The sequence below is a fragment of the Topomyia yanbarensis genome, chromosome 2, assembly GCF_030247195.1.
Source record: "Topomyia yanbarensis strain Yona2022 chromosome 2, ASM3024719v1, whole genome shotgun sequence".
NCBI classification, from domain to species: Eukaryota; Metazoa; Arthropoda; class Insecta; order Diptera; family Culicidae; genus Topomyia; species Topomyia yanbarensis.
The window spans coordinates 231,445,615-231,472,958 of record NC_080671.1 but is presented as its reverse complement, the minus strand read 5'-3'; the positions used below and the strand labels follow the sequence as shown (position 1 = coordinate 231,472,958).

The window sequence follows — 27,344 nt, the reverse complement described above, 5'->3', positions numbered from 1 at the left end:
ATTCGAGAATTTTTTGATGATGAACTGATCAGAGCATCGTCTCGTATAAGCAATAGATGAACACAAGCGTTCCATTTGCTGCCGGGTCGATTGGAAATTTTGTAGTTTGCATAAGTTTGTAAGCGCTTTGATGATCTTTAGCTTTAGAATTCGACCGTCTCTCTATACTAATTTCGAAACTGCCAATAATAAATATCTTTCTATCCGCATACTGTTATTTGAACGATCGAGGCGTATGCTTATCGATTGTATCTTTTGATACGATTTCGATTGCATACTTTAAGCACTCGTACATTGCGAACACTGTTCGGTAAAAAATACTTCGAAATTGTTGTAGCGCACACCGAGTAATATCCATCAAATGAAACGTTACTTAGAAGATTTTGCAATATCATTACGAAGACTTCATTCTTTGTCATTGCACAGTAAGGTTTGTCTACTTTCTACAGAATTGTAAATACGTTGAATATTTGCTAATGACAGTCATTTTTCAGCCAATAAACCGTCGTTTTAATTATCGTAGTATCGTTTCTATAAAGTCAACAAGTTATTGCAACCGTGCCAATTGCAAACGATATCGCGTTAATAATCGACACTCGCGATTTTCATCGGAATGGACTCGGAATATTCTGTTTTTGAATTCTCTTCATTCGGTGTTTCATCTGAAATGAAAACAAATCTTGTTAAACATACTCAGATTCTTGCCAGAGAATAATTACTCAAAAATAGTGGCTAAATAAACTAAGGTCCGATTTCTTTACCCCAGGCATTATTTTTAAAAGTTCAGTGCACAGTGGTCCAGGAAGCGAAATTAGCGGGAAACAATTGTTAACGCATTCATCTTTAGGTTTAGAGATTTGGTATCTTAGAAACATTTATTGTGAGTGACAAACTGCATCTTTTGGCTGAAACGGTTTTAGGGTGGCCCTTAAAATGTCAAAGTTGTAGACGTTATTTCAAATTATAGTTCAGAGAGAATGATACTTTCTTCTGCACTATTCTAGAACCATCAATTCTGAGCAACTTTGTTGAAGATACTAACTTTGTATCTCAAACCGTTTTTATTTTATAGTGAGTTCCATATAATAACTTAGGGTGTCTCTCAAAAAAGCAGTTTTCTCCGTACAGTTTTTTAATATGATGTTTCTCACAAAAGTACGTTTCAGTGTACTTTTAGAGCATGATTAGAGGCAACTTTTGCTGAAGAAAGAATAATTTGATCTTGTCTGGTTCAAAAGTTATACTTAATTTTCACTTAAAATATGCCCTTTTCAAATGTCGATATCTCAAAAGGGGGCTAACGAAAATTGATAATTTTGATTGCATTTGAAAGGCTGCACTTTTGCCTACAATATATTGAAAAATTGGAGAACGCTTTTTTGTCTTTTTCAAATAAATCAAATTTAAGTAAAAGCATTTTTACGTATAATCCTACAGCACTCATATTAAAAAATATTTGTTTTACGCTGATTCTGTGAATTCTTCTAAAGACTTTTCTAGGGTCACATACATTTGCAGTCTTTTCATAATGCAGATGGGGTAAAGACCACCAATCACCAATGACTTGACCTATAATTTGCTTCCAATTATTGCCAAGATTTCCCAAAATCTACACAAATTTTCAATCGATTTCGTTCATTTGCAGGAACGGTTTTAGCAGGTAGCAGTATCAAGATCTGCAATCTCAACCTCAAACCAAAAAACAAAATTGAACTTCATATAACAGTATTGTTCAAGTAAAAAAAATTGATATCCTTCTGTTATATAAACGCAACAAATTATTCAACATAGATTTTAATATTTTTAAATGAAATAGGAGAATCATTCAAGTACGACTTTCGTAGATTTGGTAGACCACTCTGCAAAGCGCTTAACACTCGGAATACCAAGGGGGTAAAAAGTTACGCGGACTACCAAGGGGGTCTAAAAAAATGGGAACGCTTACTTTGACCGATCATATCTCCGCCGTTACATAATCGATTTTAAATCTGTCTTCACCAATAGAAAGATATGTCTTTTGTGAATACGTCATATTAAAAAATGGAAGAATAGAGTTGTCTACCGTAAGTTACAGTAAAAAGAGTATAACAAAGTCAGTGAGAAAAAAAATGGGAACGCTTCTTTGACTTGCCATATCTTTCAAAAATTACTATACTTTTTCGAGTTTTTAGGAGATAGGATTTTTACAATGTACGTAGCATACGGTTGATTGAAATTCTTTGCGACTTGTTAGATTTACGGTTTGAAAATTACCTGTCTACTCAATAGTTCTACATATTATACATGGATATTATTATATCAAAATGATTGCACGAACGTGGAGAAACACATTATTGTATGTAAGTTACTAAATAATAGAGTGTGTTAGGACGATTCAGTAAATACGAAGAAGTTCAGAATTTTAAAATATTCGTCATATAACTTTAAATTTGAAGCGATGACCTATACATTTTAATACATAAGTCGATTGTAATTGATGGCGGCTACAATTTCTGAAAAAATATATTTTCTCAAAAAAATAGCCAAAAGTACGTAGAAGTACAGAAATTCCATTTAGTTGGCAAATAACGTCGAGTTCAAAGTGATGGCCTATACCTTTTTATATACCAATCGATTATAATTGATTTTGGTTACAATTTCTGGAAGAACGATTTTTATATTTTCTCAAAAATAGACAAAAGTACGTAGAACTACAGTAATTTAATTTAGTTGACAAATAACTTCAAGTATTCAAAGCTATCACCTATGCAATTTATACACCAATCGATTGTAATTGATTTTGGCTACAATTTCTGAAAGAACATATTTTTATATTTTCTAAAAAAAAATAGCCAAAACTACGTATAAGCACAGAAATTTCATTTAGTGGGTAAATAACGTCGAATTTTAAGGGATGATTTATACTTTTTTATACACCAATCGATTGTAATTAATGGTGGCTACAATTTCTGAAAGAACACATTTTTATATTTTCTCAAAAAATAGACAAAATACGTAGAAGCACGGAAATTTGATTTAGTTGGCAAGTAAGGTCAAATTCAAAGTGATGACTACACTTTTATATATACCAATCGATTGTAATTGATTTCGGCTACAATTGTTACAAGATAAACTTTTTATATTTTCTTAAAAAAAAACGACAAAAATACGTAGAAGCACAGAAATTTCGTTTGATTGACAAATAACTGCAAATTAAAAGGGATGACCTACACTATTTATACACCAATCTATTGTAATTGATGGCGGCTACAATTTCTGATAGAACAATTGTTTATATTTTCTCAAAAAATAGCCAAAAATACGTAGAAGTACGGAAATTTGTAGTTATGTGCCAATCAGACGAAATTTCTGTACTTCTACGTATTTTTGTCGTTTTTTTGGAAAAATATAAAAAGTTTCTCTTGCAACAATTGTAGCCGAAAGCAATTACAATCGATTGGTATATACATAAAAGTGTAGGCCATCACTTTGAATTTGACCTTATTTGCCAACTACATCAAATTTCCGTACTTCTACGGATTTTGTCTATTTTTTGGGAAAATATAAAAATGTGTTCTTTCAAAAATTGTAGCCGCCATCAATTACAATCGATTGGTGTATAAAAAAGTATAAATCATCCCTTAGAATTCGTCGTTATTTGCCCACTAAATGAAATTTCTGTACTTGTACGTATTTTTGGCTATTTTTTGAGATAATATAAAAATTTGTTCTTTAAGAAATTGTAGCCAAAATCAATTACAATCGATTGGTGTATAAATGGAATAGGTGATAGCTTTGAATACTTGAAGCTATTTGTCAACTAAATGAAATTACTGTAGTTCTACGTACTTTTGTCTATTTTTTGAGAAAATATAAAAATTGTTCTTCCAGAAATTGTAACCAAAATCAATTATAAGCGATTGGTATATAAAAAGGTATAGGCCATCGCTTTGAATTCAACATTTTTTGCCAACTAAATGAAATTTCTGTACTTCTACGTACTTTTGGCTATTTTTTGAGAAAATATAAAAATGTGTTTTTTCAGAAATTGTAGCCGCCATCAATTACAATCGACTGGTGTATTAAAATGTATAGGTCATCGCTTCAAATTTAAAGTTATATGACGAATATTTTAAAATTCTGAACTTCTTCGTATTTACTGAATCGTCCTAACACACTCTATTATTTAGTAACTTACATACAATAATGTGTTTCTCCACGTCCGTGCAAACATTTTGATATAATAATATCCATGTATAATATGTAGAACTATTGAGTAAACAGGTAATTTTCAAACCGTAAATCTAACAAGTCGCAAAGAATTTCAATCAACCGTATGCTACGTACATTGTAAAAATCCTATCTTCTAAAAACTCGAAAAAGTATAGTAATTTTTGAAAATCTAATATTTATTGCATATATTACAAGTCTAGAAGCTCTAAGGATTGCATTGGTGTAAGGAAAATTGAAATTGGTTGACAAACGGTCGTGATACGATTGTTTGAACAGAAAAAGTCATTTCGTCTGTACTGACTCTCAATTACTGTTTTTACAATTACTTCAGATATACAAATTTGATTTCCATCATTATTTATTCACTGTTTTTATAAAAGATTTACCTATCCAATGGTGAAGAAAGAATTAAAATTGGTGAGCAAACAGCTAAGATATGGCAAGTCAAAGAAGCGTTCCCATTTTTTTTACCCCCTTGGTATTCCGAGTGTTAATTGAGTACCTCAAGTGCAATACTGAAACCCAGAAACTAAGCATGATATTGATTATCAAATGGGGAACTGATGAGAGTTCGACTCATTGCATCTAAGATGTTTGGTAACGATTTCCGGTATTACACACATTAGCAGTAATCTTTAAAAGACGCACTTATTGTTGTTTTTAAATCATCAAACTAATCTTCTACTACAAAAATTAATGGGTATGATCAAAGATTCATCGACGAAGATGAAAACAGAGAATAGCGCGAATGCAACAATTCCTATATACAGTATGTAAAAAATTAAAGACACCCCTTTATCGTTTCAGTAGTTTTGGTCATAGAACAGGTTTGTTGTATTGTACGATGAGTATTCTTTTAAAATTTTTGATTTATCGTTTCACAGCCAACCAGTGATGTACCGATGGGAAGAATTCCATCTTCCCGGGTTTTTATTTTTGGGTTTTTACCGGGTTTTTTCCCAAATCTTTTTAACCCGGACGAAATATGGGTTTTTTCGTTTTATCGAATGTATGATGTTCATTTAAGGCTCAAGTTACCTCAAGGCTTGGTAGTATGCGTAAGAAAAATTGTGTTCAGCTTTGCCACCAGATTATCCATTTAAACCTTTTCAAAACTCTAAAAGAAGAATATCAGTCGATTTATTAGATCATCACGATTCAATTCATGCAAAATACCTGCTGGAAAAACCATCGGCTTAGCTGGATGGTGCTTTTGAAAAAGTGGCTGTGATTTTTTATCACACTACCACACCGAGCTGGGGTACGCAACACAACTGCGCAATGAAAAAACCACAGCCACTTTTTCAAAAGCACCATTTAGCTAAGCCGATGGTTTTTCCAGCAGGTATTTTGCATGAATTGAATCGTGATGATCTAATAAATCGACTGATATTCTTCTTTTAGAGTTTTAAAAAGGTTTAAATGGATAATCCGGTGGCAAAGCTGAACACAAATTTTTCTACGCACACTACCAAGCGTTCAATTCTAACACATGCTTAAAAAAGGTAATTTGAACCTTAATGTTTTTTAACCTTTCGGCAGTCGCGCTAGTGCACTGAGTACACGCTGCTCTGAAAATCTAGCGAAATCGTCTTAGGGCACCAGCGGCTGCTCATTCAGTGGGCCATTTGTGCGACTTCCGTTGGGTTAAATAATCTTACATTTACATTTGAGAGACCGAAAATAAAAGTCGCAAGGATAAAACATACTTCGTAGAACCCACTCCAGATATCTTAGCATGTAAAAATCGAATATAAACATCAAGCGTAAAAATCGGACAGAGATCCTTGAGCATGAGAATCGCTTAGAATATTCTCACCCGTGGAAGTCGGCAAGGATGAACATCCAGTATAATTCGCTCACGGGAAATTCCGTACAACGTTACATTTAAGATTAAAAGTTTAATAAAGAAAAGTCTTTTGTAAGAACCGGATATACTTTTTTACGGTTTGAATTCTGTAGGACATAATCGAAAAGCTCCTGTCCGATTTTTAAACTTGAAGTTTAAATCCAATTTTCACATTCTAATATATTTATAACGGGTTTTACGAAGCACTTTCTGTTCCTGCGATTTTAATTTCGGTCCATTCCATATTTCAACTTGTTTCATATAATACTGGGAACAAAAGTCATTGTTACTCTAATTAGTGAAAATGTGATGCCCAAACTACTTTTATTCTGCTTGTTACTCATTTTAGGGGTTGCTATACTTTCAGCGAAATGAGGTAGGTATTCACACAAAATTTAGAAAATACCTATTTAGTACGGTGAAAAGTAAAAGTGAGTAATATGCAGAAAGCGAGTGGCCTTGACATTCATCATTAGTATGAACCGTAATCAGAACTCTCACAAATCGGAATCCGAATTCTTTCGGCATCAACTACATCAGCAATAGTAGAAAAAATGTTTAGTACGTTTGAGTAAGAAACGCAATCGACTTAGCCCAAAACGTGTTGAAAAGTTTTATCACTTATTTAACCACAATATTTGTAAAGAAATGTTGGATCACCGCTATAGCAATGATTCAATTGAGGAAAACCATTCATTTGGGGGAAAACCTTGGGTTTTTTCCCCAAAATTATAAAAACCCGATTTGGTGCATCACTGCAGCCAACAAATAAAAAACTGAATAAGTTAGTCGTCGTAATAAAGTGTGGCAGTCTAGTAGTGGTAATGGGATTAAATAGAAAAGAACGAGGGTGTCTTTAATTATTTTACATACTGTACACTTAGGCTTCTCTATGTAGGGGATGCGCGCATAAAAACCGCCTAAAAAGACTTCAGTGTATATTTGCATTCTCGATAGCTTCATTATGTTTGTCGGTGGTATGGTAGGGTGGAAGTAAGAGGAAAGCGATTCTAGTTTCTGTTGCACTCGTATACAAGTTATTTAATATACTGGTTCTCAGGAATAAAACAAGTATATTTACCCTAACGCACTGATCATAATTTATATGCATTTCAACGATTGTACATAAGTCGAGTAATTAATAATAGAGTGCGCCACCCTAACGAGTGAGCCCAAAATAGGGTCATCACCCTATTTACAATATGAAAAGCCTGCACATGTATGTGATCCTTGAAAAGTCTTGACAAGAATTCACAGAATCCGCGTAAAACAAATATTTTTTAATATGAGCGCTATAGGATTATACGCAAAAACGCTTTTATTTAAATTTGATTTATTTGAGAAAGACAAAAAAACGTTCTCCAATTTTTCAATATATTGTAGGCAAAAGTATAGCCTTTCAAATGCAATAAAAATTATCAATTTTTGTTTACCCCCTTTTGAGATATCGACATTTGAAAAGGGCGTATTTTTAAGTGAAAATTAAGTATAACTTTTGAACCAGACAAGATCAAATTTTTCTTTCTTCAGAAAAAGTTGCCTCTAATCATGCTCTAAAAGTACACTGAAGGGTAATTTTGTGAAAAAATCATATTAAAAAACTGTACGGAGAAAACTGCTTTTTTGAGAGACACCCTAAGTTATGATATGGACCTCACTATAAAATGAAAACGGTTTGAGATACAAAGTTAGTATCTTCAACAAAGTTGCTCAGAATTGATTGTTCTAGAATATTACAGAAGAAAGTATCATTCTCTCTGAACTATAGTTTGAAATAATGTCTACAACTTTGACATTTTAAGGACCACCCTAAAATCGTTTCATCCAAAAGATGCAGTTTGTCACGCACAATAAATGTTTCTAAGACACCAAACCTAATTTCTCTTCATGGACCACTGTGCAGTGTGGGTGAAGAAATCGGCACTAAATCAGTTACTTTTCATATTTTCACTGTAAGGATATACTAGAAATTTTCATACAGGTACAACTATTTACATGAAGAAAAGCGCCCGGATGCAGTTGACCGCATCGGGAATCTGTCTGAACTAATTTTTTGATAATTTGGTGGAGAGTTGCGATTTTCATGCATCACAATGTACCTTTTTTCTAGTGCGATGATTTTTTCAGATCTTCGAAAAAGCCGCTAATCAGAGTAATAATGTGAGCTGGCATGTATTGCATTATCATGAAATTCGCTTTTTCTATCGATACAATCTTTTACACGAAGATTGTATATTTTCATGTTTTCAGGGACATCGTTGCTCTCAGAATCTAATCAACTTATTTGAGAGTACCCAATCGTTGTGTATCACAGTTCCGCTGCTTTACCTACAGCAGGAATTAACACAAACGAACTTCCAACGTCTTTTCAGTCGACTTACAGTTACCTACTACACAGTCATAAGTCATTTTAAACAAAAAACCAGAACAACTATCCAAATACAGTTTGGTAAACGAAAGCAGTGATTGTCAACTTTCAAACAAAAATAAACACAACACAAGAAGAAGAAAAACATCGAACACAGTTCCACTCGCAGCTACTGTCAAAGTTAAAACTGATGACGTCATCGTGGATTAGACTATTATTGACGGAGGCACTCTTCAGCCTCAAACAGCGTCTTACAACTATTAAGGTCAGATTATATAATTAGCGCAGCTGGTAAGGCCGTTACACTGTACGTAGCTCACCTCGAACTCCCACAATCGCCCGGATAGAATTTTACAATAGCATTTACCCTACAAACAATCATAAAACAATAAATATTATAGTTATTACTGTTACAACATTGTTGGACGCGGTGCTCTCACAATAGATTTACAATAAAATTTAATGTAACGATCAACTTTACTGTTCAGCAAAAAAATGATACAATAAATTCACATTAAATTTTACTGTTTTTGAGAAAAAAATGTATGGAAAAAAATCGATTTTTTCAATGTTAAGATACATAACCACCCCCCTTTTTTACTGTACAAGTCGATTTTACATTGAAATTTACAGTAGAAACGTTAAAGTTTATTGTTTTTGTATTATAGCCAAACACTAAAATTTGCTGTAAATTATTGTAAATTTACTGTACTGTCACAGTGAAAATCATGGTTTTGTTACTGTACATTTCTATTCGGGCGCATATAGTTAGTGTGTTAGGCTCTTCGCCACTTTCGGTCAGATTGGTCAGAAATGCTAATATCTTTTAAAGATCTATCAAAATCATCTTCCGTTTTTTGACGGTACCTGGACATGTACAATGCCACCTATAGTGATAGAAATCTAAATTTTTTCTCAATATAATTTGATTTCTGCAGTATTTTTAATACTTTCACATGGTTGTGTGATTTAGCTTAAGTTTGAAAAATAAATCTCAAGGTAGTATAGATGGCTCCCTGATGCTGTGGATCATTGTTTGATCATCCTACTCTTCAGGAGTTTATACCTATTCAATTTATTATAGGGGCCTCTCAGCACAGTTTGGGCCAGGGGCCCCAAGTGGTCTTAAGACGGCCCTGTTCAGGAACGTTTGCACTGCAAACTTCCACGTGGACCAGTTGTCGCGACCGGCGAGTTGTATCCGCAGCACTCGTATTCATTTCGAACGCGAAACTAAAAAAACAACCGAAAGACTTTTGTCTTGACTAAACGTGTTCGAATAGGCCCATAACTTATTGTAAGTATAGACTCATTGAAAATTGTGGCTGTGGTCCACTAACGAGGTTGATAACAGTCTACGTGTGGCATCCGGCGGATTGAAGTATCTCAACCAAGAATTGATCCACTGGGTTCCTGCTCCCATGTCGTAAGTCGCGACTGAAAACAGGAGTCCTCAAGTCCGGGTGTATATCCGAGCCGAGGACTGAATGGCTGACAGGACTAAAATATGCCAATCGTGCACGGAGTGACATGTCCCTAATACCTATTTCGGGGTTCACTATAGGCGATTTTAAGCTAACGTATTTGGTATCTTCTAGTTGCTGTACAACAAGTGCTGATGATGAAATGTGTAGTGCTGTATTCAAGTAGCTCAAATTAATCTTCAACATCAACGTACAGCAACTATGAATCTACCCGCCTTGTGCAGGAAGCAATAGCTTTGATTCAAGAACCGTATTTCCATAAAGGAAATTTCTATGTTGGAAAGCTGCTTAATCCCGTCTTTGTAACTTTTAACAAAAATTGTATGACAAATCCACGTGAAATGCCTCGTGCATGTATACTTGCGAATAGTGCTATTGATTCATGTTTTATATCTGACCCCACAACTCGCGATATTTGTGCTCTCACTGTAAATATGACTGTTGACAACATAAACAAGAAATTCGTCTGTTGTCGGCATATTTACACATCATGAACCATCTCCTTCTGATAGTTTAAAATGGGTTCTATCATACTGTGGCAGAAATGGGTTTCCACTCACAATCGGCAGTGATGCACATACTCGCTAAATAATTTGCAGCTCAGATATCAATTTGGGAGGCACCGAATTAATGGAATATTTAAGTAGTACAAATCCTCACATTCTTAATGCAGGAAACCGCCCAATATTTTCACGAGCTGGCAGAGAAGAGGTGTTGCTCTCTGCTCTGACGGAATTACGCATGAGCTGGCAAACTGGCTCGTACCAAACGAATTCTAACCGTCGTTATCTGATCATAAGTACATCGTTTTTGATCATTTAAACGTCTCGTTAGATATCGTCACGTATCGTAATCCCAATTCTACGAACCTCTACGAAGAGGACTTGACGACTAGGTTTCATGGGTATCTTCCGACGATTGAATCTCCAAGAGACTTGGACGAGGTCGTGGATAAAACAAGCTCACTCATAGTAGCAGCAATTCAAGAGGCTTGTCCGCTTCGAGTTATGCGTGCTTCTAAAGGTAAACCTTGGTGGAATACCGAATTTGTTCGACTCAAAAAGTTATGTAGAAGAGCTTGGAATCGCATCGGAGATATTTATGTTGGCTCGCAAAGCTTACAGAAAGGCCCTTCGATCCTGAGCGAAGTGTCTGGAAAAGCCTCTACACAAATGTCTCAAGTCTCAACGAGACTAGTAGATTAAATAAGTTACTTTGGAAATCAAATGACTTTCATGTCAGTTCGGTTAGAACTGCTAATGGTCTCGTCTGACAAAGATGTAGTACTCAACTATCTTTTTGACACACACTTTTCAGGCTGTACGGAGCCTACGCTGACGACTGCCCCTGAGTTCTTTTCATATAGTTCTGATTCTTGGGCATTGTTCGAGCCCTTCTACTCAGCTTGAAGAAATTTTTTGAAATGACAATTGAACGACCCCCCGATTGCTGCAATCTCTATTTTTTTTATCAACTGTGATATGACAGCAAAGAGTGATTGTGCGCGTTTTGCATTTTCGGTAGAGAGAGAGAGCGCACATCGCATTTCCGCTAATGACAAGACAGCCATATTGTGGGTTTTCGTATTTAATGCGTAGTAGTAAGCCGTTCGACCTCATTCAAATTAAGTCGTGCGATGGATAGCAAGGTGATTTTCAGTGAATATGTGATGAATTAAATGTGAATAATAGTTGGATAAGAACTTATGTAGTGGTTTAATTATTGTAGCAAAGAAAATTCCGCCATGTTTTTCCCTTCCACCAAAGTGTGTACAGTCCACTTCCGTTTTAAATTACCTCGGGGCAGATTCCCCCACGTGTTCGGTAGCTTTAGGAAATCGGCGCCGATATTTTGGTCCACTCGAACCAGATTGAGTGCAGTGCAGTGTTTGGTGATGGAAATGGTGACTGGCTTAGGATGTCTCCTGAAGTTTGTTTCGGAACGGGTACAATGAAAAGTTAAGTGACAATAAACGATTGAGGTGGAAAAGAAAAAGAAGTTAAGTGAGGCGGAAAAGAAGAAGAATCGAACAAGCAGTGACGTGTTTGGAAAGGTGGTTCCATAAGTTAAGTGAAGAGGCTGTTAAGATCAGCTCCGGTTACCAATGCCGGGTTTTAGTCGTTCCTCAGTGCCATGTCGCTGAAGCGAACACCCATCAATCACCAAGAGTCCACGTCGTCTGCAGGAAGCAATTGGCCTGCTACAACACCGATTACCTGTATTTCACCTTCAATTAGCGTTAAGAAGATCAAGAAAGCGCAACGATTGATCATGGAACAGATAGAAGCATTCGTCCACCAGCGTGGGCTAGCAAAAGGTAAGCTAACTAGAATTTTAAACATACTGCATGAAAACGATGAGCTGCCATCTTCTCAACTGCGATTCTATGCAAAGAAGATTGACTCGGCGCATAAAGAATACCACGACTTACAGGAGAAGATGCTTCCTCTAATTCCATCCTCAAATAGAGAAGCGCATGATGCACATTTTTTATATTTGATGAGCTCCACGATCAAGTACTAATGGTTTTGGAAGACAATATGGAGCGTTTAAGTGTTGCCTCAATAAGTTCCAACCCAAACGTAGCCGCTCCGCCTCGGAACCCAGTGATGGTTCCACAACCGTTGAAGGTACCGATTCCGATTTTCGACGCTAAGTACGAAAACTGGTCAAAGTTCAATGTCGTGTTCAGAGACCTGGTAGATAACACAGCTGACCCTCTCGCCATTAAGCTTTACTACCTAGACAAGGCCCTGGTGGGCAGTGCCGCTGGAATTATTGATTCCAAGACGATCAACGATTGCAATTACAAGCATGCCTGGAAGATACTGCAGGAACGGTATGAGAACCTACGACACATGGTAGGAATTCATATACATGGCCTCTTCAGTCTCAGAAAAATGGCAAATAAAAACAGTTAAGAGTTAAGCGCACTAGTGGACGAGTGCTCGAGGCATGTTGAAAACTTGAAATTGTTCAATCAAGAATTCACTGACACATCGGAGCAGTTCGTTGTGCACCTGCTCTCCGAAGCCCTGGATAAGGAAACAAGAAGACGATGGGAGACTATCATCAAGCATGGAGAGCTTTCATCATACGATACAACCATCAAGTTTCTGAAGGCGCAGTGTTTCATCTTGGAGAGATTTGAATTCTCCAATTCAAAGGAGAACCAACTAGCAAAGAAGTCTGTTAAAAGTACTGGTCTGCACTCATTGGTTACCACATCCGCCAGCGAGTCAATGTTCAAATTCGAGTTCTGCGGTGATTCCCAGCACAAAGAGTGCAGGTGTCCCCAGTTCTTAGCCATGTCCATTCCCCCGCGACTCGCGAGGGTGCGAGAAATGAACGTTTGCTTCAACTGTCTTAGGAAGGGACATCGCGGATAAGACTGTCCTTCCAATGAAACGTGCGTTAAGTGTCAGCGTAAGTACTATAGCCTATTGCATGCGGACAGTCAGCCTGTTAAAGCAGCGGAAATTCCCGACGAAACGATGTCATCCAGACCAGCAGCACAGGTTCAAGCACCGAAGGCGGATGAGGAACGGCCGTCTACTAGTACACAAGTGACGACTGCAGCTTGCTCAACAAACAAGGGACTAGTAGTTCCATCGGTCTTATAGCTAACCGTAATCGTAAATGTGATGGCCAGAAACAACCACCCACACCCCTGTCGTGTTTTATTGGATTCTATTTCCCAGGTAAATCTGATTTTTTTTCATTGATTAGAATCGCTAGGGGGGTATAAGGGTATCGAAGTGCAGATCCGATGCAGATACCTCGACTATCAGCTGAAGCTCAATTTCTTGGTAACCAAAAGGGTGACATAAAATCTTCCAGTTTCGAATATAGACATCCGTTCATGGGAGATTCTAGCTGGAGTTCAACTGGTCGATCCATCATTCAATTCTACTGGCGGGATTGACATGCTAATCGGCAATCAATGATTCTTGAAGTTACTTCTACCAGGGCGCATCATACTTTCCGATGAGCTTCCTATCATAACTGAAACAAAGTTCGGTTGGGTGGTAGGTGGTACACATTGCAGCGAAACCATTCGGATAATGTCGTGCATTCACATTCGGTTACGATCGAGGACCTCAGCGACTCGGTTCAGCGATTTTGGGAAGTAGAGAGCGTTCCCCAGCAATTCCAATCAAGCACCAAAGAGGATGCATGTGAAAGGCACTTCATTGCAACACACCAAAGAGATGAAACCGGAAGATATGTGGTGCAATTGCTACTAAGAGATTCACTCGAGCAGCTTGGAGAATCTAGATCGTTGGCGCTCCGACGATTCTTTGCGTTAGAGAAACGTTTTGCCCAGCAACCGGAGTTAAAACGGCAATACGTAGACTTCATGCAGGAGTACGAATCCTTGGGTCACTGCAAGGAAGTATATGAGAAGAATGACGCACCTGGGATGAGAAAGTGGTACTTACCTCATCATCGGCCGTCCAACACAACGACGAAATGTCGCGTTGTTTTTGATGCGTCTGCTAAGATGTCTGGTTTATCATTGAATGAAATGATAAAGATTGGTCCAATCAGCCAAAGCGATTTGCTTGGTATAGTGCTCAGATTCCGGGAACATCGATTTGTTTTGACGGCTGACATTGCAAAAAAAATACCGGCGGATTGTGGTTGCTGATTGTCACACCCCTCTACAACGAATATTTTGGAGAGAGAATTCTTCTGATCCGCTGTTAGAACTAACCACGGTTACCTATGGGACTGCTTCAGCACCTTTTCTGGCAGCAAGGGCACTTCTTCGATTCCCAGTTGATGAGAAGCACACATATCCTTTAGCAGCTTCTATTATCGAGAACAGTTCTTATGTGGACAACGCACTCTTCGGGTACGATTGCCTTCCGCTGGCGTTTGAAGCTGTAAGGCAGCTAATCAACATGATAGAGTCCGGCGGGGTTCGTCTTCATAAATGGTCGTCAAATATTCCTGAGCTGCTAGAATCGTTACCGAGAGAAGATCGTAAAGAGTTAGTAAGTTTAAGCAAATATTTATTTATTTATTTATTTATTTATCTATTTATTTATTTATTTATTTATTTATTTACTGGTCTTCGAGTTACTCGTACAGACAGTTTCTTAATTAATATTAATTCTATGTTTAAAGGTAGTCTTAGTAATGCTAAAATCATATTTGTCAGCTACATTATTAAAATTACGACAGCATACATTGAACGGATTGTTTTGAGAAAAACGAGTACGATACATTGGTAACCGAAAGAAATCAGTTCGTCTGGTGGGTCTAGGCGGTACGTTGAATCGGAGCTGGTTCAGCATCTCCGGGCTATCTATATTGTTTCCCAGAAGATCAAACACGAAGACCCGTTGCAGCATTATCCTCCGACTTGCAAGAGTCGGCAAACGTAGAAGATTGCATCGATGTTCATAGGGCGGTAGACGAATAGGATCAGTCCAAGGTAGTAATCCGATCAGAATGAAATAACAAGATTATAACAGAAAACCATTTTTGTAACATATTGTGTTATAAATTAGGTCTCGTTAGTAGTTAAAATAACAGAAATTTGTAACAAGTAACAATGCGAGATATGGTTTTGAAATATTTCTGTTATGTGTTTCTGATCGGGAACCGCAGAGCGTAACGAACAAAGTGACGCTGAATTCGTTCGACGCGGTTGATTTGTACAGCATGATAGGGTGCCCACACAAGTACACCGTACTCGAGAATGCTACGTACAAGTACGCAGAAGAGCGATTTTAGGCAGTATACATCGTTGAATTGTTGCGTGTTTCTTTTGATGAACCCCAATACGGCATATGCTTTGGCTGTAGACATTGCAATGTGCTGCGCGAAACTCAATTTGCTATCGAGAAGAATGCCTAGATCCTTAACTGTGTTTACACGGTTGATAATGCTTGTTGACATTCTATAATCAAACGTTGTTAAGTGCCTGTTACGACAGAACGAGATCACATTACACTTTTGTGTGTTTACTTCCATCCCGTTTAGTGTGCACCAATTTAGCAGCGAATCGATATCGGCTTGGATGGCACAGCAATCGACTGCCGAAGCAATTACACGAAAGAATTTCAGATCATTCGCGAACATGTACTTAGGGGACTGTATAATGGAGCACAAATCGTTTACGAATAAAATAAACAGTAGCGGGCCTAGATGACTTCCCTGGGGAACACTCGACTCTATCACAAACGGAGATGATCTCATTTCATCGATACGAACGTACGCACAGCGTTCGATGAGGTACGACAATATCCACCGTGTCAACCATTCAGGAAGTCCCATTCGTTCGAGTTTGGCCACCATTAGCAAATGAGGCACTCTATCGAAAGCTTTAGCAAAATCCACATAAACGGCATCAATTTGCTGACGTTCACCAAGCGCGCTATTTAGTGACGAAACGTATGCCATAAGATTTGTACTTGTCGATCGTTATGGAGCAAATGAAGTGATAAAAACCTTGGGTCTTATGTGGAATCCAGATTCGATGAATTAATGTTTGTATCGATGCCCACCACGAACGTACAGCAGCTTACAAAGCTTCAGATTTTGTCGCTAGTCTCCCAGATGTTCGACCCTTTGGGACTAGTGGCTCCTGTCATCGTTATTGGAAAAAGGTTAATGCAATTGATCTGGAAGGAGAAACTCGATTGGGATGAGCCAATTGTTGGTGATTTGGTCAAAGGTTGGATAGGTTTCTTACATGCACAGGAAGGGATCAATCAACTTTGGATACCAAGAAGAGTGGTAAGCAGCAGGGTTGTTGCATTCGAGATGCATGGGTTTATGGATGCCTTCGATTTGGCCTACGGAGCTTGTGTATATGTACGGTCGATATCCGACGGTGGATCTGCAAGTATGAAAATTATTAGTGCAAAATCGAAAGTTGCTCCTATCTCACCGCTAAGTATACCAAGAATGGAGTTGTTGGCAGCTCTTCTGCTGCATTATCTGGTAGTGAAAATTCTTTCTGTTATGAAAACGTCATTCAATGAAGTGATACTTTGGTCAGACAGTCAGGTAATATTGGCATGGCTTACTAAGCACTCCGAGCAGTTGGAATTATATGTTCACAATCGAGTGAGAGAAATAACAGTAACTGGTAGTAAGTTTGAGTGGAAATATATTCGAACAAAGGATAATCCCGCTGACATAGTGTCACGAGGCTTATCAGCTAGCAAGGTAGTGAATAGTGATTTGTGGTGGAGTGGTCCAGCGGTTTTGAGAGATGCAATTTATCGAATGGAAATTCTGCCACCCTTGCCCATCGAAGAAATCCCAGAGTTCAGGCCAATCGTTTCGGTGAATATAGTCTCGAAGTACGACGAGCTTCCAGTGTTTACTAAATTCGAGTCATTTCGGAAACTGCAGCGCATCTTAGCGTACGTGCTACGATTTCGCAAAGGAAGGAAAATCGCACTTTAGGAAGACTACCAACAGTGATTGAGCTTCGCGAGGCTATGAAGACAACAATTTGGGTAATGGAAATCCTGGAATATAATAGCGAGATCCAGCGTGTTTTAACAGGTGAGCCCTGCAAATCTATGCAAAATTTTTGTCCTTTATTGGACCATGAAGCTTAACTGCGAGTTGGTGGCCGACTGTGCCATTCTAAGCTATCATTCGACATGAAGCACCAGTAGATTTTGCCAGCTAATAACACTAGTTTACAAAATAAAAATAAAAATCTGAACTTCAATATTCGAACACCATTATTAATGTAAAATAGCGTGCTGAATCCGAAAATGAGGTCCAAAAAATTTACAGTAGAACAGTTTTCGAGTTAGAGTGAAAAAATGAATTTCACCTTTAAAATTAAAAGTAGGTTCAGTAAAATCCAAATATCTTCGGTTGTAGTGCATCGATATGAAATATTATTATGTTGAATTAAAGCAATCGAATGTACTTTTGATTGTTAGAACATTTTGTTTTAAAGCGACTACTGGTTCTGATGTCATTTATGAATCTATGGAACTTTTTCTTAATTTTTTGTCGTTTTTTAAAGAAAAATGAGTGCGTGATCAATTTTTTCGGCAAGATGAAGCAATCCTAAAAATTTATAGGAAGTTAAAGCCTGCTATAAAACCAATGAAAATAAGCACTTGTTTGAATCCGATGAAAATTGCGAAAGTTATTCAATTTTTTTTGTAAAATTCCAATTTTTGTGTTTCGCTGGGTCATCTTATTGAACCGTCTCGATTCCAATTTTTTCTAGGGCTTGTTTAATAATATATGAGGGACTCCCTATCAGAATTCTGTTAAACAAGTAAATGGAAGAATTTTGAAAGAATTTAATGTGGTCTAATATTCGAACTCGTTTATCCAAATGATTAAAGACTTCTGATAACAATAATTTCAGGCTCAATTATTGTATTACATAAAATAATACTCTTATGATACAAAATTCGTTTTAAACTAAACCCACACACGTTGTAAAATTCGTATTTTGAAACGCTAGATGCTCAATTGGATTTTGTACAATGTTAATACAAACTATACGAATCCGTAGAAATATGTGATACTACATACGTCTAGTATTATAACATTAATAATTTGTAAAACTTTTAATTTGTGTTCCTTCCTAGAACATCTAGCAGTTCGTGTTTTGAAACTATGTAGGACATCGAACAAGACTTATTTTTGGATTAAAATCTCAAAATCTGAACTTAACAATGATTTGAAGAACGTAGAATATTTTGTAATTGCACTTAGATGTTTTACGTAATATATTGTAGTATATTGAAGTTTTGTGACTCAGTACAGTAAAATCAGTACATCATAGAAGCCAATATGAATCCAATATAATTTCAAATTATAAACTTCTAGACGTTTTAATAACGTAAAATAAAATGTTAGTAGAACAAAACGTGACGAAATAGGTGGATAAGTCATCATTCGTGAAGCTAGTGCCCGAATTTAGCATTTTGCACAGTCATAAGCTTCCGATGTGTGTATTAAGGCATTGTGGATCGTGCAGTTTACAATATGTTTTGTATATATACGATTCTGTACATTATAATACAAATATTATGCGTATTTTTAATGCCGAATTTTTGATGACATTACTCCACTGAGGCTGAAATTATTGTTATCAGAAGTCCTGAATCATTTGGATAAACGAGTTCGAATATTACCCCACATTAAATTCTTTCAAGATTCTTCCATTTACTTGTTTAACAGAATTCTGACAGAGAGTCCCTCATATATTATTAAACAAACCCTAGAAAAAAGTGAAATCGAGACGGTTCAATAAGTTGAACCAGAGAAACACAAAAATTGCCATTTTACAAAAAATGAATAACTTACGCAATTTTCATCGGATTTAAACTAACAAGTGCTTATTTTCATTATTAGCAGGCTTTAATTACCCATAAAAATATAATTTTTGAGATTGCTTTATCTTGCCGAAAATATTGACCACACGCTCATCTTTGTTCAAAAAACGACGAAAAATTAAGAAAAAATTCAATAGATTCGTAAATAACGTCGGAACCAGTAGTCGCACTAAAACAAAATGTTCTAACGATCGAAAGTTCAACATTATAATATTTCATATCGATGCACTACAACCGAAGATATTTAAATTTTACTGAACGTACTTTTAATTTAAAGGTAAAATTCATTTTTTCACTGTAACTCGAAAACTGTTCTATTGTAATATTTTTGCACCTCATTTTCGGATTCAGCACACGATTTTACATTGAAAATGACCACTAGCTTATTTAGTTCAGAAATGCTGTAAACTAGTGTAATCCGGTGGTGCGAAGTCTAATCAAAGCATACATCAAGAGAATCTTCATGTAGGTCTGTCAGGACTGATGGCGATTCTTCGACAACAGTTTTGGATCCCTAAGTGTCGCTACACCATACGACTGATTACGAGAAACTGTGTCCGTTGTTTCAAGGTAAATCCAAAAACATTGAACCAATTTATGGGAGATCTAGTTGGATGTCGCTTGGAAAAAGCTCCTGCATTTTTGAAAGTTGGTATGGATTTCGCTGGGCCCATTATGATAAGGCAAGGCGTCCGTAGGGTAATTCCGGTGAAGGGCTACATTTGCATCTTCATTTGTATGGTCACCAAGGGAAGACTAAGAGAACTGTATGAAATGTTCAAGAATCCAATGACAGAACAACAATTTTTTGAGTTTTGTCAGCCAAAACAGATCCAGTGGAAGACGATCCTACCAAATGCTCCGCATTTCGGCGGATTGTGGGAGGTGGGAGAAAAAAGTGTGAAAATCGTTTTAAGAAAAATTTGTAACCCAGCATCGCTTACCATCATTGAATTCAGTACTTTGTTTTGTCAGATCGAGGCCATATTGAATTCGAGGCCGTTATTTGCACACTCGGATGATCCTCATGATCAGGAAGTCCTGACTCCGGGGCATCTAATGATTGACCGTCCGCTTACAGCGATTCCTGAATTCCACAGAATAGATTGTCGTGGTTCTTCGAGACCATTTCTGGAAGCGATGGTCAAGAGAATATTTAGATGACCTTCAAGGTCGACAAAAATGGACGCGCAAACGTTTCAATGTGCGCCCTTGAATGATAATGCTAATAAAGGAGGACAACTTACCTGCACAAGTATGGAAAATGGGAAAAGTAGAGCAGACGTATCCAGGCGAAGATGACCTAGTCCGGGTTGTGGATGTTCGTACACGGTCTGGCATTCTCACACGGCCCATTCACAAATTGGCACCATTGCCTATCTTGGAAAACCAGCCAGTAACGCCAAGGTAATCTTACTTCTTCTGGCGGAGGATGTTCGAGCCCTTCTATTCACCTCGAAGAAAATTTTTGAAATGACAATTGAACGACCCCCCGATTGCTGCGATCTCTATTTTTTTTATCAACTGTGATATGATAGCAAAAGTGATTGCGCGCGTTTTGAATTTCCGGAAGAGAGAGAGAGAGAGAGAGAGAGAGAGAGAGAGAGAGAGAGAGAGAGAGAGAGAGAGAGAGAGAGAGGGAGAGAGAGAGAGAGAGAAAGCACGCGCACATCGTATTTCCGCTAATGACAAGACAGCCATTTTGTGGGTTTTCGTATTTAATGCGTAGTAGTAAGTCGTTCGACGTCATTCAAATTAAGTCGTGCGATGGATAACAAAGTGATTTTCAGTGAATATGTGATGAATTAAATGTGAATAATAGTTGGATAAGAACTTATGTAGTGGTTTAACCCTAGAATGTTGCACTAGGGTACAAATGTACTCAAGCCTTTTTTGGGGCCGTGTAAAAACGAGAATTCGGTATTTACCGACCTGGGATCCAAACCATAATTCCCTAGTAAGAGTAGGAAAAGATGGTATAACCAGTTTGCTTATAGCCTTCGTACCCCAGTGTACGGTTACCGTCAGGTTTCGTGCTGTCAGTGGAAATGTGATTCGTGACAATACCAGTTTAAATACTGGTTGTTTTACTACGGTAGTAACAATTAGTATTCTATAATCGTTTTAATCGTTTATTTAATTAATTTAATTTTTTTTTTGAAGCAGAACAAAAAATCATTCTCATTTTTGCTGATTATTATTGTTTTATTGTTAATTTTTTATAGTTTTTCAAATCAATGGCTCGCAAGTATAATTTGCGCACAATAACAGCTGTAACAGTAACATTGCGTGTTACCAATGTATTACTGGTCAGAAATATTTTTTTCATTTCAATTTCCACCCATTTCGTTGTATTTTCCAAAATTCGATTTTTAAACTTTTACTCTTCAAAACAATTGCAGTTTTTCAAAAATATCGAAATTCCATTTCATACCGTGTCAAGATCATTCTTTCAACTTTCAGAATCATTTGATTTTTTTTTTTCAAATCGGTTGAAAATTCGCAAAATTATAGTATTTTTTGTGAAAAAGTCAAAACAGCGATTTTTTCACTTATTATTTTGTTCAAACCAATTTATGTATCATTGATTCAATTAATTCCGTACTTTCACTTACACAACTGTTTTCGAAATTAAAAAAACGAAGAAAATGGTATATTATACATATCTTTTAGGGACCATTCATAAATTACGTAACGCTTTTAGGGGGGAGGGGGTACGAGAAGTTGTGACAAATTGTGACATAGGGGGGAGGGGGTGTTAACTAGATCGTTACGTAACATGTTTTCATCGAAGAAAAAAAAAATTTCTTGGAATTTGTTACGTAACAGGGGAGGGGGGGATGAAAAAATTTGTGACAATTTGTTACATAGGGGGAGGGGGGAGTCAATTTTGGGCAATTTTTGCGTTACGTAATTTATGAATGGTCCCTTATTTGCATTTTTATCTGCGCAAGTTGCGATCAAACGCGTGGGGTACATTTGTACCCGAGTGGCCTCGATGGGTTAATTATTGTAGCCCGTTACCAGAACGCAAAGAAGGAAATTCCAGTGTTCCGCCATTTTTTTCCCTTCCACCAAAGTGTGTACAGTCTACTTCCAAAATTACCTCGGGGCAGATTCCCCCACGTGTTCGGTAGCTTTGAGAAATCGGTGCCGAAAACATGGGGCGTCGGCAGTGGCACGTTTAATTGACCACTACATTCGGGATGTTAGCTTGGGCGAGCACCCGCTGCATGTAAAGCAACATGCATATCCGCGGGGGAAATCTACTACCATCCTGTTACACAATGTTGTCTACAAAATTGAAAAAGCATTTTCACAAAAGCAATCGAGTTTAGGAGTTTTTCTCGATATTGAAGGTGCTTTTGACAATATGTCTTTCGAAGCCATTTCGGAAGCAGTACAAGGTCATGGAGTGTCTTCATATATCATGAACTGGATACACGCAATGCTTAGCAACCGATATCTGCGCTCATCGTTACGACAAGTAGAGATAAGGAAACTGGGTGTCTGCGGATGTGCTCAAGGTGGTGTGCTGTCACCACTTCTATGGAAACTTCTCAACAATGGATTGTTGAGGAAACTTAATGAGCTTGTTCTCGACGTAAGGTTTCGCTGATGATTATCATATAATGATCACAGGTATTTGCATTAATACCAGTATTTGCAGTAACCTGAAGACTTTCTTGTGCATACCGTCTTAAGGTTACTGGGCGCTGGAACAGTACCCCAATAGATCATGCAACGAACCACACAAGACTGTGGCCCCAAATGGTTACTTAGGATGAGTGTACACTTGTTCCCAGTGATTCACATGTAGTTTTCCACTTAAAACTTTCATTGTGGCAATGCAATTGCGTATCCGGATTTTTTGTTCTCCATATCCCTCGGGGGTGTTGATATATCCCATCACTGCTTAAATGCAAATTCAAAACTCCTCCGGGGATTGGAAGTGTTATTCCTGTTATTGTAGTACCTGCAGAGCGTTCAGCATCCTTCCACAGAATGCACTGTTTCTAATTGTGCTGTGTCGTTAGTTTTGGACTAATTATTGTTAGTTTTTGTGCCCTTCATACATAAAGACGACTTTAAACCAATTTTCTCCTTAGTGAGTAATATAGAATTTGCTAGCATTCGCCTGCTTAGCTCAAAACAAGGTTCGATTTCAGTAGGTCTCATCAACAAACAGAACCTTTTCACTTACGGGACATCATAAGTTAGAAGTCGTTTAATGTGTTCACAAGTAGTGGTTCCAACTTTGGACTTAGCGTCAGCCCGGTGCATTAGACAAGTGCCGTTGTTCTGAATTTTTTCCTTGGGGAGTGATATAGCATTCGCCTGCTTACCAGCTTCACTTACGGGACATTAGAAGTCGTTTCGTGTGTTCACAAGTAGAGTTTCCAATTTTGGACTTAGCGTGAGCCCGGTGCATTAGTCAAGTACCGTGGTTCAGAAGAGACGAAATCGAAACGCAAAGGCCTGGGTTAATTATAGTTATTTTCCTTTCCCCTAACCTTACCACTTCCCAATCCTTCCTATCAGGGGAATGATGAAAAGACGTTTCGATATAATTCGACGTCACCGATGTACGGCTAGACGAGTCGCAGTTTATTCTCCAACAGCCGCAAATCCTGGTCCCTGGATATTCGCAGCAAAATAGCTAAAGCTAGACTACTGGTGCTCTCGGTTGGACGTATATTTTCTCCTCTTTAGAAAACGTGATCATATATGTACGATAAAATATGTTCGCTCTTTTCACACCAACTTTCACCACTTGACTACAGAGACTGCCTTTAATGATCATAGTTAATTTAAATAACTTTATTTCGCCAATTAACAAAGTACAATAAATCACACTTCACGTTGCATTCAAAACTGAACTACATTTCCTTACGCTGGACCTTCCTTTTATTACCTAAACTTATCGACTCAGCAAAACAGTCTCGGTCAAGTATATACTTGGCCAGGGGCCTCGGTGCCCTTTAAGGCTTTACTTCCAGAAACAAAACCATTATTATTGTTTTTTGGTGGGCTGATAAGACCACAGTTGATAGCTTAAGGGATCTAGGTCCGTCCAGCGAGACAAAATTTGCAATTTCAGACGAAGTGTCGACTGTCTGCCAAGTAAACACCGGTTCTCGGAAGGACAACTACTGGTGGCAGTGGCTCGTCTCCAACAAAAAAAAGTCACAGGGAGAAGACATCCAAATTGGAACAAACAAGTTTAAAATGCTTGTTAGCAGGCATTGCATTTATCGCCCGGATAGTTTGCTACTGCGACAATAAAAACTCACATTTTCACACGAAAAGTTATTGGCACTCACACAACTTCTCCGGATAAATACAACGTGTTATTTCTCCGGATAAATAAAATAGCCGGAGAATGAGCGAATGAGTTTATCACGGTATCATTTTTTCGCTCGCTGCTTTCCTGTCGTTATTTCAAAACACGAAAAAACAAGTCTATCATACTTCTTTGCCGCTTTTCTTTGTAACTATGTGTATTTTATGCAGTTTTTATTGATTTCCACGAAATTAAAATTGTATCACTTTCTCCGAAGAGAAGGAAAAAGTCAAGTAAATTTTATCCGGAGAATCATTCTCACGCTATTTGTGGAGACGGAGAATTTTGCGACTCATCTTATCTCGAAAAGTTGGACATCGGATAAACTTCTTCTCGCGTGAGTGAGAGAGAATTACAATACCTGCTTGTTAATCATTTGAACAAATATCCGCTAGACCATTACGACAACCATACTGGCATATCCCAATATAATTATAACGGTCACTTGGACATCAATTCAATAAAACTCACGCACTAAACGGGATGACGACAAAACCACCTCTAGTGGTCTTATGATGTGCCTTTTACTCAACTTTAACACTTGAGATGGACGTCTGTTCTCTGTGCCTAAAATGATGTTGCTTCTCAGTTTTGCACGACCCAGGGGGAACTTGGCCTTAATCCCACTGCTCTGTCACCGATGTTACGGGATATTCTTTATGGAATATTGTTTATCTGTGGTCCATTCAAAACATGTCTCGCCGAAAAAATAGTCTAAAATACACTGTCCCTCCAAGCATATTGCAAATTGTTGTTGGTTTTATTATCTCTGCTGCACCAGTACGTCTCACGGTCGGAATTAGTTTTTCTCTCGGTAATGCATGGCTCTTTCCCAACCGTCAATACGCCACATCATTTATGAACGGACCCTTGGTGATATATTTAGAGCAGACAATTCAATGAAAATAGGATTGACAGGATTTTAGGGCGCTTTTAGCAGCTTGTGTCACATCTTTATGTTTGTTATAATACTAAGAATACCAAATCATGTGATGTGATGGCCGGAAGATTAGAGAAGAATCCCCCTCCCCCCACCAGTCCCTCCAGAAACAAAACCATCATTATTGTTGAATCTTTATTTAGTATTGAGAAAAATATTATACTATAATTTTGAACAGGGAAACACTAGGTTTAATATAAAAGGAATTTCAAAAATACCCTTCTAATACCTAATTTTATTTTTCAGTGGATTACGTCATTTTATTCAAGAAACCAAACACCATTTCGACCTGTTGGAATCGAAGATGTCAGACGAGCGACAATATTCGTTAGCGCACAAATATAGTTTATATTTCTAAACATGTTTAAATCACTTATTATATTTACAGGTGTTTTATATGCTTATATCATTTTTCGGAACTGGAAATCTGGCCACGGTTAGTTCATTTGATCCGAACTGGTTACGTTTTTTTATATCGACTTTTTCGCCGTTTGTTATGACTGGTCTTATCGTGTTTAAGCTGCTAATACCACTGTTAATTTTACTGTGTGTATTGAGAGCAATACAAATCATTACACAGGTATACCAATTGGTCGGTATTAAGTCATACCGGACTAAGTCGCAAAACATCAAAACATGAGATAATGATAGCACTGGATAAAGCCTTTCTTTAGCTACTTTCGACTTTTGCCAGATTTGTAATACGTAACAAGACTTATGGCAAAAATAGTTTCCAATTATAACGTAAAGGATGCTACGATTCAAACTTTAAACTCGTTTTTCTCGATATCAATACATTGTCATTTAGTGCGATCTGACTTAACACCGTCCTATTTTTTATTTTATTGTATTTTATGAACATTATTTTTCATATTTTCTAGGTTCAAACGCAGACAGTGTTTTTGCTGATATTCATCATCTGTAATCTAACGTGTTTACATTTTTTTTACTTGATAAAAAATAAGGGCTCATGGTTGGACATCGGTTTGTCAATATCGCATTTTATTATAATGGAATGCACTACCATCATATTGATACTTTTGAATGGTTGCGCGAAACTAATAACAGAAGCCTCAATCGCAAGCGACATTTCTAAACCCAGAAACAAATTTCATTACAAGTTGCCATATAGCAGTAAGACGAATAAAGACTGAATAGTAATGGTAATATAAGATGATATGTACGAGACACTAGATAGGAATTTTCACCACTCAAAAAGAAATTGCCATAGTAATATTTCTTATTTTGCTAACGACCCGGCCTGCAATCGATGAAATTTGTACTGTAACGTCTCTAGTTTTGCACTGTGTAAAATGCCGTGTTTTCACTGAAACTTGTAACTGTGTAATGGCATGCGTCCTTCACTTCCACTTCGTACTATCAATTGGTACACGCACTACAATTCCCAATGCAAAAACGGCAATACATCCTTTCGTACATATTTTGAATTAAAATCATGCCATGCATTATAATCGAAATTTAGTTATTGCAAGTTATTACACGAAGAAAAAAACCTGTTTTAATTCACTTATCGGTGCAATTGTGCCTTTCTCAATCATGAACACGAGAATGTTTGCGTTGTTTATATTCATTAAAAGCTTTCAAATGCAAATATTACATTTTATTATTATACATGACATGACAAATATAAAAGAAAAGAAATCATTATTCGAGTTCTAAAATTTTGTAAAAGAGCCGCTGTAATATTGAACTGAAAAACCTGTTTTAATCCACCTATAGGTGCAATTGTGCCTTTCTCATTTCTCCAAACTATGATTTAAAAGCTGGTTCGTTCAATATAACATTATG

At 37.3% G+C, this 27,344-nt stretch overlaps 1 protein-coding gene across 1 annotated transcript in view; it reads left to right on the top strand.

Moving 5' to 3' along the window:
* The window catches only part of LOC131680119 (GPI ethanolamine phosphate transferase 1-like), a 938,165-nt gene extending 911,437 nt beyond the window's left edge, over window positions 1–26,728 (top strand). The window contains exons 13-15 of the mRNA XM_058960839.1: window positions 25,782–25,862; window positions 25,924–26,115; window positions 26,417–26,728. Coding sequence (XP_058816822.1) covers window positions 25,782–25,862; window positions 25,924–26,115; window positions 26,417–26,689 — 546 coding nt within the window. The 3' untranslated portion in view covers window positions 26,690–26,728. The remainder of the gene's footprint in view (window positions 1–25,781; window positions 25,863–25,923; window positions 26,116–26,416) is intronic.
* The last annotated feature ends 616 nt before the right edge of the window (window positions 26,729–27,344 follow it).